Source organism: Thunnus thynnus, chromosome 3, assembly GCF_963924715.1.
Source record: "Thunnus thynnus chromosome 3, fThuThy2.1, whole genome shotgun sequence".
Lineage (NCBI taxonomy): Eukaryota > Metazoa > Chordata > Actinopteri > Scombriformes > Scombridae > Thunnus > Thunnus thynnus.
The window spans coordinates 36,982,350-36,996,775 of record NC_089519.1 but is presented as its reverse complement, the minus strand read 5'-3'; the positions used below and the strand labels follow the sequence as shown (position 1 = coordinate 36,996,775).

Sequence of the window (14,426 nt, the reverse complement as noted above, 5' to 3'; positions counted from 1 at the left end):
CAACAAGCACAGCTTTTATTGTGAAGCAGCTGGAGGTAATAAAAGGTGTTTGTCACCAAGTTAGCAGAGCTTTGTTAGCAGTGCTATTCTTCAATAACAGTTGGTCTACACAACAAGATATGGACATATTCTGTGTTATGTTGTCAGTGGTTCATTTTAAAGATTGTATGGAAGAATAGTACAAGCAGAAACAGCCACAATGAGCTGTTAGATAAAGAGCTGCAGATGACAGTCTCTTACTGTGTTTGTGTAAACCAGCTCACATAAAACACATCATCAAAGTAAACAACAACTTTAAACTCACCATGCAGCCTTGTGGATAACTGTTTGAGCTGCCAGCACGACTTCAATGATCACGGTTGCTCACGACTCCGTTCACATGTTCCCATCCCGATCAATAACAGAAATATAATTCAATATTACTTTACCTAATATCACATGTTATACTTACTTACTTATACTTACTTATACAACAGTAATTATCTTTATTTGTTTATGAACACATAATTGAAATTGAATTTTAAACAAATTCTTTATTTTGTTTTTCACACTCAGTGTGCAGATATGTCTGCTGTCAGCTGTCTGCGATCTGAAGATCAGTTTCTGTGCTGCATCTGTCTGGATGTGTTCACTGATCCAGTCACCACACCATGTGGACACAACTTCTGCAAAAACTGCATCACTGAACACTGGAACACGAATGTCCCTTCCTGGTGTCCCATGTGTAAAGAGGTTTTCAACACAAGACCTAAGTTGAAGGTGAATACTTTATTCTCTGAGATGGTTTCTCAGTTCAGACAGGAAGCTCAACAGAAAGCCAGCAGCAGCAGCTCAGAGCAACAAGCTGCCAAACCAGGAGAAGTTCCCTGTGACGTCTGTACTGGAACCAAACTGAAGGCCCTGAAGTCCTGTCTGGTGTGTCTGACCTCCTACTGTGAGACTCACCTGGAGCCTCATCTGACAGCTTCACGTCTGAAAAGACATCAGCTGATGGACCCTGTGGAGAACCTGGAAGACAGGATGTGTATGAAGCACGATAAACCTCTGGAGCTGTTCTGTAAGACCGACCAGACATGTGTCTGCATGCTCTGTTCTATTTTAGACCACAAGACACATGAGTTTGTTCCTCTGAAAGAAGAATATGAAGGAAAGAAGGCAGAGCTGGGGAAGACAGAGGCTAAAATTCAGCAGATGATCCAGAAGAGACGACTGAAGATTCAAGAGATCAAACACTCAGTTGACCTCAGTAAGAAAGATGCAAACAGAGAGATAGCAGAGGGTGTTCAGGTCTTCATCACTCTGATGGAGTCTGTTGAGAGAAGCCTGAATGAGCTCATTGAGACGATTGAAGAGAAGCAAAGAACGACAGAGAAACAGGCTGAAGACTTCATCAAAGAGCTGGAACAGGAAATCTCTGAGCTGAAGAAGAGAAGTTCTGAGGTGAAGCAGCTCTCACGCTCTGAAGACCACCTCCACCTCCTCCAAAACTTCTCGTCCCTGAAAGCTGCTCCACCCACCAAAGACTGGACAGAGGTCAGCGTCCGTCCACCATCATATGAGGGGACTGTGGTGAGAGCTGTGGCTCAGCTGGAGGAGACGCTCAGTAAAAAGATGAAGAAGCTGCTTGGTGAGGTCGAGCTGAAGAGGATCCAGCAGTATGCAGTGGATGTGACTCTTGATCCTGATACAGCAAATCCTGATCTCATCCTGTCTGATGATGGGAAACAAGTAAATCATGGTGATGTGAAGAAGAATCTCCCAGACAACCCAAAGAGATTTACACGTTATGTTAATGTTTTAGGAAAGCAGAGTTTCTCTTCAGGCAGATTTTACTTTGAGGTTCAGGTTAAAGGGAAGACTGACTGGACTTTAGGAGTGGCCAGAGAGTCCATCAACAGGAAGGGAGAATTCAGTCTGTGCCCTCAGAATGGTTACTGGACTATATTATTGAGAAATGGAAATGAGTATGAAGCTTGTAATGACCTTTCAGTCCGTCTCTCTCTGAAGTCTCAGCTTCAGAAGGTGGGGGTGTTTGTGGATTATGAGGAGGGTCTGGTCTCCTTTTATGACGTAGATGTTGCAGCTCTTATCTACTCCTTTACTGGCTGCTCCTTCACTGAGAAACTCTACCCATTCTTCAGTCCCTGTCCTAATTATGGTGGTAAAAACTCCGCCCCTCTGATCATCTGTCCTGTCAATCAAACTGAGTAGAGTAATCACCTGTTTTATGTCATAAATGTGTCTTTGTTTTTGAAGAGAGTAAATATACAAACACATTCTTGTTTATTATGAGAAAAAACACAAACTAGGATTTCTATCTAAAATTAAATCTCTATTTAAACATCTGATCAAATCCACAGAACTTAAGTTTCATTTCTAGTCAAAAACACAAAGTTTCCAAAAAAAACAAAACTTTCAGTTTGAAGTGAAACCACAGAAAACAAAGTGTGAATATTTCACAGTGTCATAAAGCTTCATTGTAGAGTTCGGCCGAGACCATGACTCCACAGAATATGTGTCAATATTTTACAGGCTGTAATAAGTGCTGAAACACTTAATGACAGAACAACAGGAAATGAATTGATTGATTGATAATTATTTGTCAGACAAACATTCTCAGGCTCCATCTTTTTAAATGTGAGGTTTTGCTGCTACTCTCTGCTCTATATGATGGTAACTGGAATATTTTTGGGTTTTGGACTGTTGGTCAGACAAAACATTCAAAGACATCTTGAACTCTTAGAAATTGTGATGAATATTTTCATTATTGTCTGATATTTTATAGAGTAAATAATGATTCAAAAACAGGTTAAAACAAGGTTAATTGTTAATGAAAATAATCATTAGTTGCAGCTCTACAGTTGATTAATAGAATATATGTATAATGTGTATAAAGGATTTTCTTATTTTGTCTGAGGTTTGTTTAGTTTCTGTCCACTTTGGCCAATTTGTTTGTTTGAATATTGAATAGATTGATTATGATTTAAAGAAATCTGTAAATATGTGATTGTAAAAATCTGTAAACTAAACTATGTCTGTAGTTTTAATGTAAAGCTTTAAAAACATGGCCTGAGTAAGCAGTGACTTGTTGAACACCAAACACAAAAAATAAAACCTGGTTTACAGAGAAGCTGTGTTTATGTTTCTGTTACAGTTCATTAACAATCACAAATGTTTTTCTGCTTTCTTTAACAAACACTTATTAGTCTACATATGCAGCTTTGTATCATCATGTTTCAATATTTTCTCTCTGCACTGATTATTGTTTTTTACTTAATTGACCTACAATCTATTGAGAGGTTTGTTTTCTACTGAAGTAAATTATCCAAATGTTTTTATTGTTGCACATTGTTAAACGTTATGCCAACTGTCCAGTAACCAATATTTCAATTAAAAGAGATTCGACAATAAATTCGACATCATTCACAGGGAGCTTGAGACAATGCGTCTGCCACCACATTATCCTGTCCCTTGATATGGCGAATGTCCAAGTTATAGGACTGGAGCATCAGAGCCGAGTGAATCAGCCTATGGTTAGGGCACTGCAAGGAACTCAAAAAAGTTAAGAGGTTGTGATCTGTGAAGACCACGACAGGGACAGAGCTAACATATACACTGAAATGCTGCAAAGCCAAAATCAAGGCTAATGTTTCCTTTTCGATGACTGAATAATTCAGTTGATGTTTATTAAATTGCCTTGAAAAGAAACAGACTGGTTTATCCACTCCTAAATCATCAGGCTGTAACAGCACTGCCCCTGCACCCACATTACTTGCATCTACCCCCAGTTTGAATGGTTTCTCCCACTGTGGAGCAGCCAAAACAGGAGCGTTACAGATGAGGGCTGGAACACTCTCAGAGGCCTTCTGACACTCTGAGGACCACATATTTGGCCTTAGCCTTTAACAAGACAGTAAGGGGCGCAACAACAGTAGAAAAATTCCTACAAAAACAACAATAATAACCAACTAATCCCAAAAAATGCATGAGCCCCTTCTTAGTTGTGGGCGGAGCATAGTCATCAATAGCCTGCGCTTTTGCATGCACAGGACACACTCTGCCTTGCCCAAATAAGAAACTGTGGCCTTCGCAAATTTGCACTTGGCAAGGTTAACAGTCAGATGCACATGAGCCAAGCGGTCAAACAACCTCTCAATGCAGTCAAGATGGACATCCCAATGATCAGCATAGATGACCACATTGTCCAGATACATTGAGCAACCTTCCAGATCTCCAACAACCCTGTTCATCAGGTGTTGAAAGGTTGCTGGCGCATTCCGCAAACCAAAGGGCATCAGATTATAAGGATACAACCCCGTGGGCATGATGAACACAGCAATCTCTTGTGCTCTCTCAGACAACTGAACCTGCCAGTGGCCCTTAAGAAGGTCAAACTTGCTGACAAATTTAGCCGAGCCGACTTGATCAATACAGTCTTCCATGTGGGGAAGTGGAAAAGAGTCCAGTTTTGTGACACTGACTTTACAAAAGTCTGAACACCTGGGAGTGTTATCAGACTTTCGCACAAGCAGACAGGGCGATACCAAGCTAGAACAAGATGGCTCTGCAATACCACTATCAAGTATATACTTGACCTCTGCATCCAGATATCTGCGTTTCTCTGGATTAATACGATAAAACCTCTGCTTAATAGGTTTGGCATCCCCAACATCTATATCGTGCTCAATCAAATGTGTTTGAGTATGTGTATCGCCAAACAAACATGGATAACGCTTAATCAAACCAGCTAGTTGATTGCGTTTGGCAACCTCCAAAATGATTAAATAAGCCATCCAAATTCTGCAGAGCCTCTGAATTTTTAAGCCAGCCATAAAGTTTAGCCTCATCAGGGGCCAACAAGTCCTCCCAGGAGGGGACACAGACACAGACAAACAAGCAGTGCAGGCACCCGACAACTGCTTTTCCTGATCAGCTGACTGATTTTCACAAATGTAGTATGGCTTCAACAATTCACATGACAGAGCTGAGTAGAGGACCTAGGCTTGGGGGTAGCAATCACATAGTTCTGATCTGACACCCTCTGCACAACTGAATATGGCCCAGAACATTTTGCCTGAAATGGGAAGGTCACAACGGGCAACAAAGCAAGCACCTGATCTCCCAGGAGAAAAACACCATCCCCAACCTGGTGATCATAAAGTTTTTTCATCTTTCCCTGTACAGATGCCAACTTGTTCTTAGCCACCTCCGAGGCTTTATAAAGCCTATACCTAAAGCCAATGACATACTCAACAAGGTTTTGTGGTGGTTTTGCCTCTTTCTCCATTTGTCCCTACAATAGTGTCAAGGGACCCTGCACAGTATGACCAAACACAAGGTAGTTTGGGCTAAACCCCGTGCTTTCCTGGACAGCCTCCCTAGCAGCCAGAAACAGCCAGGGCAAACCCTCTTCCCAGTCTCCGTTCATTTGGACACAATATTGTCATTGTGTCCATTGACTTAAGCGTTTGATGGAAGCGCTCCAAGGCGCCCTGGCTCTGCGCATAGTAAGCAGATACCTGGTTGTGCTTATACGTATAGTTGTTTTAAAATCTGTGCAAACAAATGGGGAGAACAGTTTGACTCCTGATCGGACTGAATGACTCTGGGAACACCGAGGATGGAAAAAAACTGTGACAAAGCACGCACCACAGACCTGGCTGTGATTGTGCGTAAAGGATATGCAGCTGGACACCTTGTACTCTGGCACATCACTGTCAATAGTTAACTAGCACCTGATTAAGATGGAGGCAATGGACCCACACAATCAATAATAAGATGCTCAAAAGGCTGACTTGTAGCTGGTATTGGGCACAACGGAGCAAGTTTTAGGCTCTGGTTAGGCTTACCGGTTAGCTGACATGTATGGCATGACTTTATGTAAGCAGACGCGTCCTTTTTCAGTCGTGGCCAAAAGAAATACCTCAGGATGTGGTGATATGTCTTCCTCACGCCTAAATGGCCAGACTTTTCATAGGAAACCTGCAACACCACACTACCGAACCTAGAAGGCACCACAACTTGGTAAATCGGTTCACCAACAAAATGCTCCCACCGAGGTACCCACTTTCTCATTAGCACTTCATTCTAGAGGAAATAACACTGCACATGAGTTTTTACCTCACCCCCAGGAAGAACACTCTCCATCAGATCATTCAAAGATGAATCAACACGCTGCTCCTTCAACAGCTCGCTGTAAGAAACAGACCAAGGCACATCAGGACATGTCACATCATGCTGCTGTGGGATATCATTTTCAGTGGAATTTATTTCATCTGACTGTGCGCACTTCATGGCACGCGTAACAGCGCACGCCGTAAACACATCAGGAAACTCACTTTTGTCAGGCTTACTGCTAACTAGGGCCGCTGGTGCTACGATAGCAGGCGGTGCAACATCAGCCCACACCCGACTCCCCACCTCAACCTGAAACAGATCATAGAACAAGATTTAATGGAGAGGTACACGCAGAACCGTTAACCCCATTCCAAGCACCGGAATGAAAGAACCCATGTAGGTCTCATCTGAAAATGGTAAACCTTCAGTGATGAAAGGCAAGTAAGACTCCAGCTCCGGACTAAACACCTGTGGTTTCAACTCACCACATGCAAGCTCAGACACTTGTTCAGAGACTGGTGCAACAAACATTGCTGGCTTGGAGTTAACACTAGCACTAGCCTGCTTAGTCCCAGATTTAAAAGCATAACAGTCTCTCCACCAGTGCCCTTGTTTATGACAATAATTACAAATTTTGTCAGACTCAAGAGCCCCAAGTTCATGTCTCTGCTCCAGCCCAACCAGTCTCATCAGATGACCAGACCACGCACCCACGGCCAAGGAATTTTCCCGGTGTCCACCGCCACCCCGAGCAACAGGACACTCCCCACCGTGCGTCAAAACATAATCATCCACCAAAGCAGCAGCTTCAGCTGCTGTCTTAACTGCCTGCTCACTAATATAAGTTGCAATGCTCTTCGGGAAAGAGTTTTTAAATTGCTCCAGAATAATTAAGTCATGCAGAGCCTCATGAGAATCAACCTCAGCCGCAGCACACCAACGATCAAAGTGAGTAGAAATATCACGAACAAACTTCAAATGCGATTTATCACCTCTTTTCCAACTCCTGAATCTATGGAGATAAGCTTCAGGCACCAGCTCATATGCCTTGAGAACCGCAGACTTCACTAAATCATACTTCAAACAGTCACTGTTAGTCAACGAGAAATAAGCTTCCTGAGCCCTGCCGGTTAACACACATTGCATCATTAACGTGCAAGTGGAATCAGGCCACCCCTACACATCAGCCAGCTGCTCAAACATCGCAAAGAAAGTTTCTGGATCTCTTTCATTAAACCTGGGAACCAGCCTCAAATCACTCAAGTCATCAACGGACCTCCCTGGGGTCCGGCTTGGAACGTAGGGACCATCAATATGCAGAACATCAGCCGCAACTTTCCCCTCTCTAATCAAAGTCAGTTTTTGTTTTTGCAGTTCAAGCTTTGTCTGCTCAGTTTCTTGCCTCATCTTCTCCAATGACAGTACCTTTTCCATCTCAATACCCTGGCACATCTTTTCCGATGAAACTTCCTTCTATCTCTTTAGCTGTATGCACAACAGGAGTAACTCCTTCTGCTGTTCCTTCTGCCAGCACCAGGACCTGCTATTACAGATGGAGGCGTGTCCTCAGTGCACATGGAGAAAGGAGCAGCCTCTGCAGTGCCTAACACTTTCATCCTTACCAAATTGGCCTTCAATGTCTCTTTAACCCTTTTATTATCCACATCAAAACTGTAAAACTCAGCTATCTTAACCAGCTGATCCTTTGTGCATTGATTCAAAGACTTTTCAGATGGCGCCTCCACAAACGCTCTCACAATCTCCTCCATAACTTACCATTATTCGCAATGAGAGGACAGCAATGTAACATGTTAAAACCCACCAGCGCACACAAGAGGAATAGGCAGCCACCAAATGGAGCTTCCCCGCTAGCTGACTGCCTAACCAAAAACTAGCTACATAACTCCCCCCAGTCTTAATGAGGCGTGGTGGCGGGTACTTACGCACTCAAAGCCTGCTGGCCTGAGAGAGGCGACCAGAAACCAGGCAACCCCCCCAAGCCATGGAAGTGCTCCCGAGCAAATACAGGGAAAAAAGGGAAAAGGAAGCTCTAACCATTGTACCCCAACACTGCCAGCCCCTCCAATGAAACCCAAAGGGGAGACGCCACTTAATCCTACAAGGGGAACCACTCCTACAGGTGATGCACACACAGGTGGATTAACACTTACCTTCCTATGCCTCAGCGAATATCCGCAGTCCAAAGATGACAGTTGCACGGACTGTCTAGGGCCATCACAGTCATCAAGATTTACTAAAACAGGTTGAGGATTCAAACCACCCAACTCCTGCTAACAAAAACTTTTTAATTCTTTATATTTTCCAAACCTCAGATTGACAGCAGAGCTGCTGACATGACGTTAGCTCTGTGGCTAACAGGGTTCACACTACAACTCCCAAACTCCCAAAGGACAGTGCTGGCAGTGTGAAGCATCACTCAGTACAGAGATGATAGATTCTACATTTATCCCTGTCAGGACTGTGGTGGTTCACCACAAAACAACTAATCGGCTTTACAGCAAAGGAACAAATAAGGTAGAACATGAAGCAAAATATAAAAATCGTATCTGAATGAGATAAAATAAAATCATCCTTTAGTGGTTGTCAACCGTCTTTAACCTCATTTTGTGAAGTAAACTGGAAACTGTTTGTAGAAGTTAAAAAATGTGTTTTTGAAATAACTGTTGATTTAACATCAACGTTGACCCGACGACATTTGTTGGACTCAGTTCAAGATAAAGAGAAAAAGAAGTTAATAGTTTCATGAAAACTTCAGCAAAAACAACTGGCTGCCTGTAAATAATCTTGTAAATCAAAGGGAGGAAACAAACTCACAGTCAGAGCTGCAGTAAGAGGAGGAGCAACACTGGAAAGACAAGAGAGCTGCAACGTCACTCTGCAGAACTGAAACTGAAAGTTTGTCAGAGTGACAGCAGAGCTGCAGTCGAGTCTCTCCACTTCTGTCCAAATAAAAATTAAACTGAGTTCATCAAGTCTTTCTCAACAACACAGCAGAGTCTCTGCCAAACACTGGTGAGTACAACTGATCATATTTAATGTTTCAACAACCAGCTTTAACACAGCAGACAGGAAGTTCCACTCTTTTCATTTCATACTGACACTTGTGAAATTAGTGACAATATAACTAAAGATGTTTTTACACAGATTCAGTGAAACAACTTTAATTGTTTTTTAAACAGTCTCTCTGTGTCAGTTCTCAGGACTTTTGTAACTTGTAACTGAATCTCTGTGGTTTGGAGTTCAGCTTCACTCCAACCTTCCTGGTCTTATTACTATTTACTGATCACTCCCTACAGACACACTGCATTCTATTTCCTGTAGCTGTTTCACATTAAAAGCTTTCTACCAACAAGCAGCAGCTTTTATTGTGAAGCAGCTGCAGGTAATAAAAGGTGTTTGTCACCAAGTTAGCAGAGCTTTGTTAGCAGTGCTATTCTTCAATAACAGTTGGTCTACACAACAAGATATGGACATATTCTGTGTTATGTTGTCAGTGGTTCATTTTAAAGATTGTATGGAAGAATAGTACAAGCAGAAACAGCCACAATGAGCTGTTAGATAAAGAGCTGCAGATGACAGTCTCTTACTGTGTTTGTGTAAACCAGCTCACATAAAACACGTCATCAAAGTAAACAACAACTTTAAACTCACCATGCAGCCTTGTGGATAACTGTTTGAGCTGCCAGCACGACTTCAATGATCACGATTGCTCACGACTCCATTCACGTGTTCCCATCCCGATCAATAACAGGGAAAATATAATTCAGTATTACTTTACCTAATATCACATGTTATACTTAATACAACAATAATTATCCTTATTTTTCTTTTTGAACAAAGAATTGAAATTGAATTTTAAACAAATTCTTTCTTTTGTTTTTCACACTCAGTGTGTAGATATGTCTGCTGCCAGCTGTCTGCGATCTGAAGATCAGTTTCTGTGCTCCATCTGTCTGGATGTGTTCACTGATCCAGTCAGCACACCATGTGGACACAACTTCTGCAAAAACTGCATCACTGAACACTGGAACAGTAATGACCAGTACCTGTGTCCCATCTGTAAAGAGGTTTTCTACACAAGACCTAAGTTGAAGGTGAATACTTTCATCTCTGAGATGGTTTCTCAGTTCAGACAGGAAGCTCAACAGAAAGCCAGCAGCAGCAGCTCAGAGCAACAAGCTGCCAAACCAGGAGAAGTTCCCTGTGACGTCTGTACTGGAACCAAACTGAAGGCCCTGAAGTCCTGTCTGGTGTGTCTGACCTCCTACTGTGAGACTCACCTGGAGCCTCATCTGACAGCTTCACGTCTGAAAAGACATCAGCTGATGGACCCTGTGGAGAACCTGGAAGACAGGATGTGTATGAAGCATGATAAACCTCTGGAGCTGTTCTGTAAGACCGACCAGACATGTGTCTGCATGCTCTGCTCTGTTTTAGACCACAAGACACATGAGTTTGTTCCTCTGAAAGAAGAATATGAAGGAAAGAAGGCAGAGCTGGGGAAGACAGAGGCTGAAATTCAGCAGATGATCCAGAAGAGACGACTGAAGATTCAAGAGATCAAACACTCAGTTGAGCTCAGTAAGGAAGATGCAGACAGAGAGAAAGCAGAAGGTGTTCAGGTCTTCACCACTCTGATGAAGTCTGTTGAGAGAAGCCTGAATGAGCTCATTGAGACGATTGAAGAGAAGCAAAGAACGACAGAGAAACAGGCTGAAGACTTCATCAAAGAGCTGGAACAGGAAATCTCTGAGCTGAAGAAGAGAAGCTCTGAGGTGGAGAAGCTCTCACGCTCTGAAGACCACCTCCACCTCCTCCAAAACTTCCCGTCCCTGAAAGCTGCTCCACCCACCAAAGACTGGACAGAGGTCAGCGTCCGTCCACCATCATATGAGGAGACTGTGGTGAGAGCTGTGGCTCAGCTGGAGGAGACGCTCAGTAAAGAGATGAAGAAGCTGTTTGAGGCTGAGCTGAAGAGGGTCCAGCAGTATGCAGTGGATGTGACTCTTGATCCTGATACAGCAAATCCCTGGCTCATCCTGTCTGATGATGAGAAACAAGTAAATTGTGGTGATGTGAAGAAGAATCTCCCAGACAACCCAAAGAGATTTTCTGATTGTTGTTGTGTTTTAGGAAAGCAGAGTTTCTCTTCAGGCAGATTTTACTTTGAGGTTCAGGTTAAAGAGAAGACTGAATGGGCTTTAGGAGTGGCCAGAGAGGCGATCAACAGGAAGGAACAATTCACAGCTAGACCTCAGGATGGTTACTGGACTATATGTTTGAGAAATGGAAATGAGTATAAAGCTCTTGCTGGTCCTCCAGTCGTTCTCTCTCTGAAGTCTAAGCCTCAGAAGGTGGGGGTGTTTGTGGATTATGAGGAGGGTCTGGTCTCCTTTTATGACGTAGATGCTGCAGCTCTTATCTACTCCTTTACTGGCTGCTCCTTCACTGAGAAACTCTACACATACTTCTGTCCCTATCCTAATGATGGTGGTAAAAACTCCGCCCCTCTGATCATCTGTCCTGTCAATCAAACTGAGTAGAGTAATCACCTGTTTTATGTCATAAATGTGTCTTTGTTTTTGAAGAGAGTAAATAAACAAACACATTCTTGTTTATTATGAGAAAAAACACAAACTAGGATTTCTATCTAAAATTAAATCTCTATTTAAACATCTGATCAAATCCACAGAACTTTAGTTTCATTTCTAGTCAAAAACACAAAGTTTCCAAAAAAACAAAACTTTCAGTTTGAAGTGAAACCACAGAAAACAAAGTGTGAATATTTCACAGTGTCATAAAGCTTCATTGTAGAGTTCGGCCGAGACCATGACTCCACAGAATATGTGTCAATATGTTACAGGCTGTAATAAGTGCTGAAACACTTAATGACAGAACAATAGAAATGAATTTTAACCCACATGACCTGGTCAAAATTTGATTTGAATGGAGAGTGTGAGTGAACCCACACCTTTTTAAACATTTACTGCTTCCACATAGTTTTAGATACAGACTTTATTTGAACTTTAAATGAGTCACGAGACTTTGACCTACAAATCTTGTTTTGTAAACATGTAAAAATTTACATGTTTTTTCTATCTTTTATTGTTTTTGAGATATTAGAGTGTGAGTTTTAAAGTCTTTTCTTGCTCCTCCTGTGATTTTATAATGAGTGTGTATTGCAGAATGTTTCACAGCAGTGAGGGAGTGGAGTGAGGGTGACAGAGGGTGACAGTTTATGTGCAGAAAAATAAAATCAAAACTAAAATTTGTAGCTCTGTACTGCAGTTTTTTTCTTTATTAGGGCCCGAGCACCTAGCGGTTCGCTCACACTCTCCATTCAAATATATGAGTATTTTTCTGTGTCCAGCTGCAGTTACTTATTGTCTCTACACACCTGACAGCAGTGTTCAATGCTGACTTTTTTGTCGAGGAGTACATGTGTTCCTAAATGAAAAAAATTAGGAGCACACAGAAATTTAGGAGCACACTGAAAAATGTTAAAGTAACTGTTTATTAAAGACAACAATTTATCTCATACATATTTAAATGCTTTGTGTGTGTGTATGTAAATCAAAATGTATGTTCTCTTTAGGGGTGCTTGATGATGGCAAAAAGCATAATCACAATTATTTTTGCTCAATATTGACATCATAGTTATTTAACAGGATCATTTTTGGCGATTGCCGATATATGCACATATTTTTTCCCACTTGGCTGAGGAAACTATTACACATGCAAGCATAGATTGTACTAAGTATGATCAAAAAAGACAATATATGATGGAAGAACTCAGGAAGACTGGAGTTCAGGAGCTCAGCATTAAAACTTTATTGAACCTGCCAAGTGGGTGGAGTTGCAGTTTTTTTTTTTGATGTGTAGGATTTAATATTTGGTCTACAGTCTGAAGCGGAGGGTGGCGGTAATGTGCCTAATATGCTATAATTTAGCTATTGTTGAAGCGTGTGGCTGTGGCGTGGCGTTGAGTTTTGATGTTTCGCCATGACAGAGGAAACTGCTATAACTTTATTGTAAATGCTCCAGTCTGCCCCAAACTTTACATGTGTGATAAGAGTCCCGGCCTGAACACGTCTACATGACAATATTCCATCAGTGATGCAACAGGTTAAAACAAGGTTAATTGTTAATGAAAATAATGATTAGTTGCAGCTCTACAGTTGATTAATAGAATATATGTATAATGTGTATAATGGATTTTCTTATCTTGTCTGAGGTTTGTTTAGTTTCTGTCCACTTTGGCCAGTTTGTTTGTTTGAATATTGAATAGATTGATTATGATTTAAAGAAATCTGTAAATATGTGATTGTAAAAACTTGTAAACTAAACTCTGTCTGTGGTTTTAATGTAAAGCTTTAAAAACATGGCCTGAGAAAGCAGTGACTTGTTGAACACCAAACACAAAAAATAAAAGCTGGTTTACAGAGAAGCTGTGTTTGTGTTTCTGTTACAGTTCATTAACAATCACAAATGTTTTTCTGCTTTCTTTAACAAACACTTATTAGTCTACATATGCAGCTTTGTATCATCATGTTTCAATATTTTCTCTCTGCACTGATTATTGTTTTTTACTTAATTGACCTACAATCTATTGAGAGGTTTGTTTTCTACTGAAGTAAATTATCCAAATGTTTTTCACTGTTGCATATTGTTAAACTTCATGTCAACTGTACAGTAACCAATATTTCAATTAAAAGAGATTCGGCAATAGATTCTGCAAACTCGTTCTGTACCAATAGAACAAACCACTATCAGCACAGAAAACCAGTCTGGACCAACAGCCTGTGGACTCCTGTTCCATGTCAATAGTCAGTAAATTATTGTACTGGTTTGTAGCCGTTTCTAAAAGGTTCAGTAATTCCCTAAAACAGCTGATTTCTGTAGTTTGTAAAGGACGGTTCATAATTGTTCAAATATGTCTTAAAACAACAGTCAGGAGCCCAAATGAACATGAAACCTGTTTTTCTTGCTGTAATCATTCCTCCTGTTCATACTGACCATTAGAAGATCCCTTCATAATGACCTTACAATGGAAGTAATGGAGGACAAAATCCACAGTCCTCCTTCTGTGCAAAAATGCTTCAGCGTCCAAATGAGTCAAATCAAGTAGATATCTTTCAACGTTACAGTCTTTTTAGTGCCAAAGTTCCTCTTTTTGTTACTATACTTCCACCACAGCTCAACAGGGAAACATTGTCCGAGGAAACACAAAGAGGGAATTTGATGCTAAAAAGACTGTAAATGTGTCAGATATCCACTTGATATGACTA

General features: G+C 41.4%; 2 protein-coding genes across 2 annotated transcripts; both read left to right on the top strand.

Moving 5' to 3' along the window:
- The first annotated feature begins 562 nt into the window (after positions 1-562).
- On the top strand, positions 563-3,130 carry LOC137180362 (E3 ubiquitin-protein ligase TRIM21-like). Its single transcript, XM_067585689.1, has one exon. It carries the CDS (start codon positions 565-567, stop codon positions 2,209-2,211), a length of 1,647 nt encoding a protein of 548 aa, XP_067441790.1. The 5' UTR covers positions 563-564; the 3' UTR covers positions 2,212-3,130.
- Positions 3,131-10,025: 6,895 nt separating this feature from the next.
- Positions 10,026-13,964, top strand: LOC137180361 (E3 ubiquitin-protein ligase TRIM21-like). The gene has a single exon (XM_067585688.1). It carries the CDS (start codon positions 10,038-10,040, stop codon positions 11,679-11,681), a length of 1,644 nt encoding a protein of 547 aa, XP_067441789.1. The 5' UTR covers positions 10,026-10,037; the 3' UTR covers positions 11,682-13,964.
- Positions 13,965-14,426: the final 462 nt, after the last annotated feature.

Bases quoted from the DNA above. Each gene is read 5' to 3' on its own strand.
- LOC137180362 (XM_067585689.1), top strand. From the start codon at position 565: ATGTCTGCTGTCAGCTGTCTGCGATCTGAAGATCAGTTTCTGTGCTGC.
- LOC137180361 (XM_067585688.1), top strand. From the start codon at position 10,038: ATGTCTGCTGCCAGCTGTCTGCGATCTGAAGATCAGTTTCTGTGCTCC.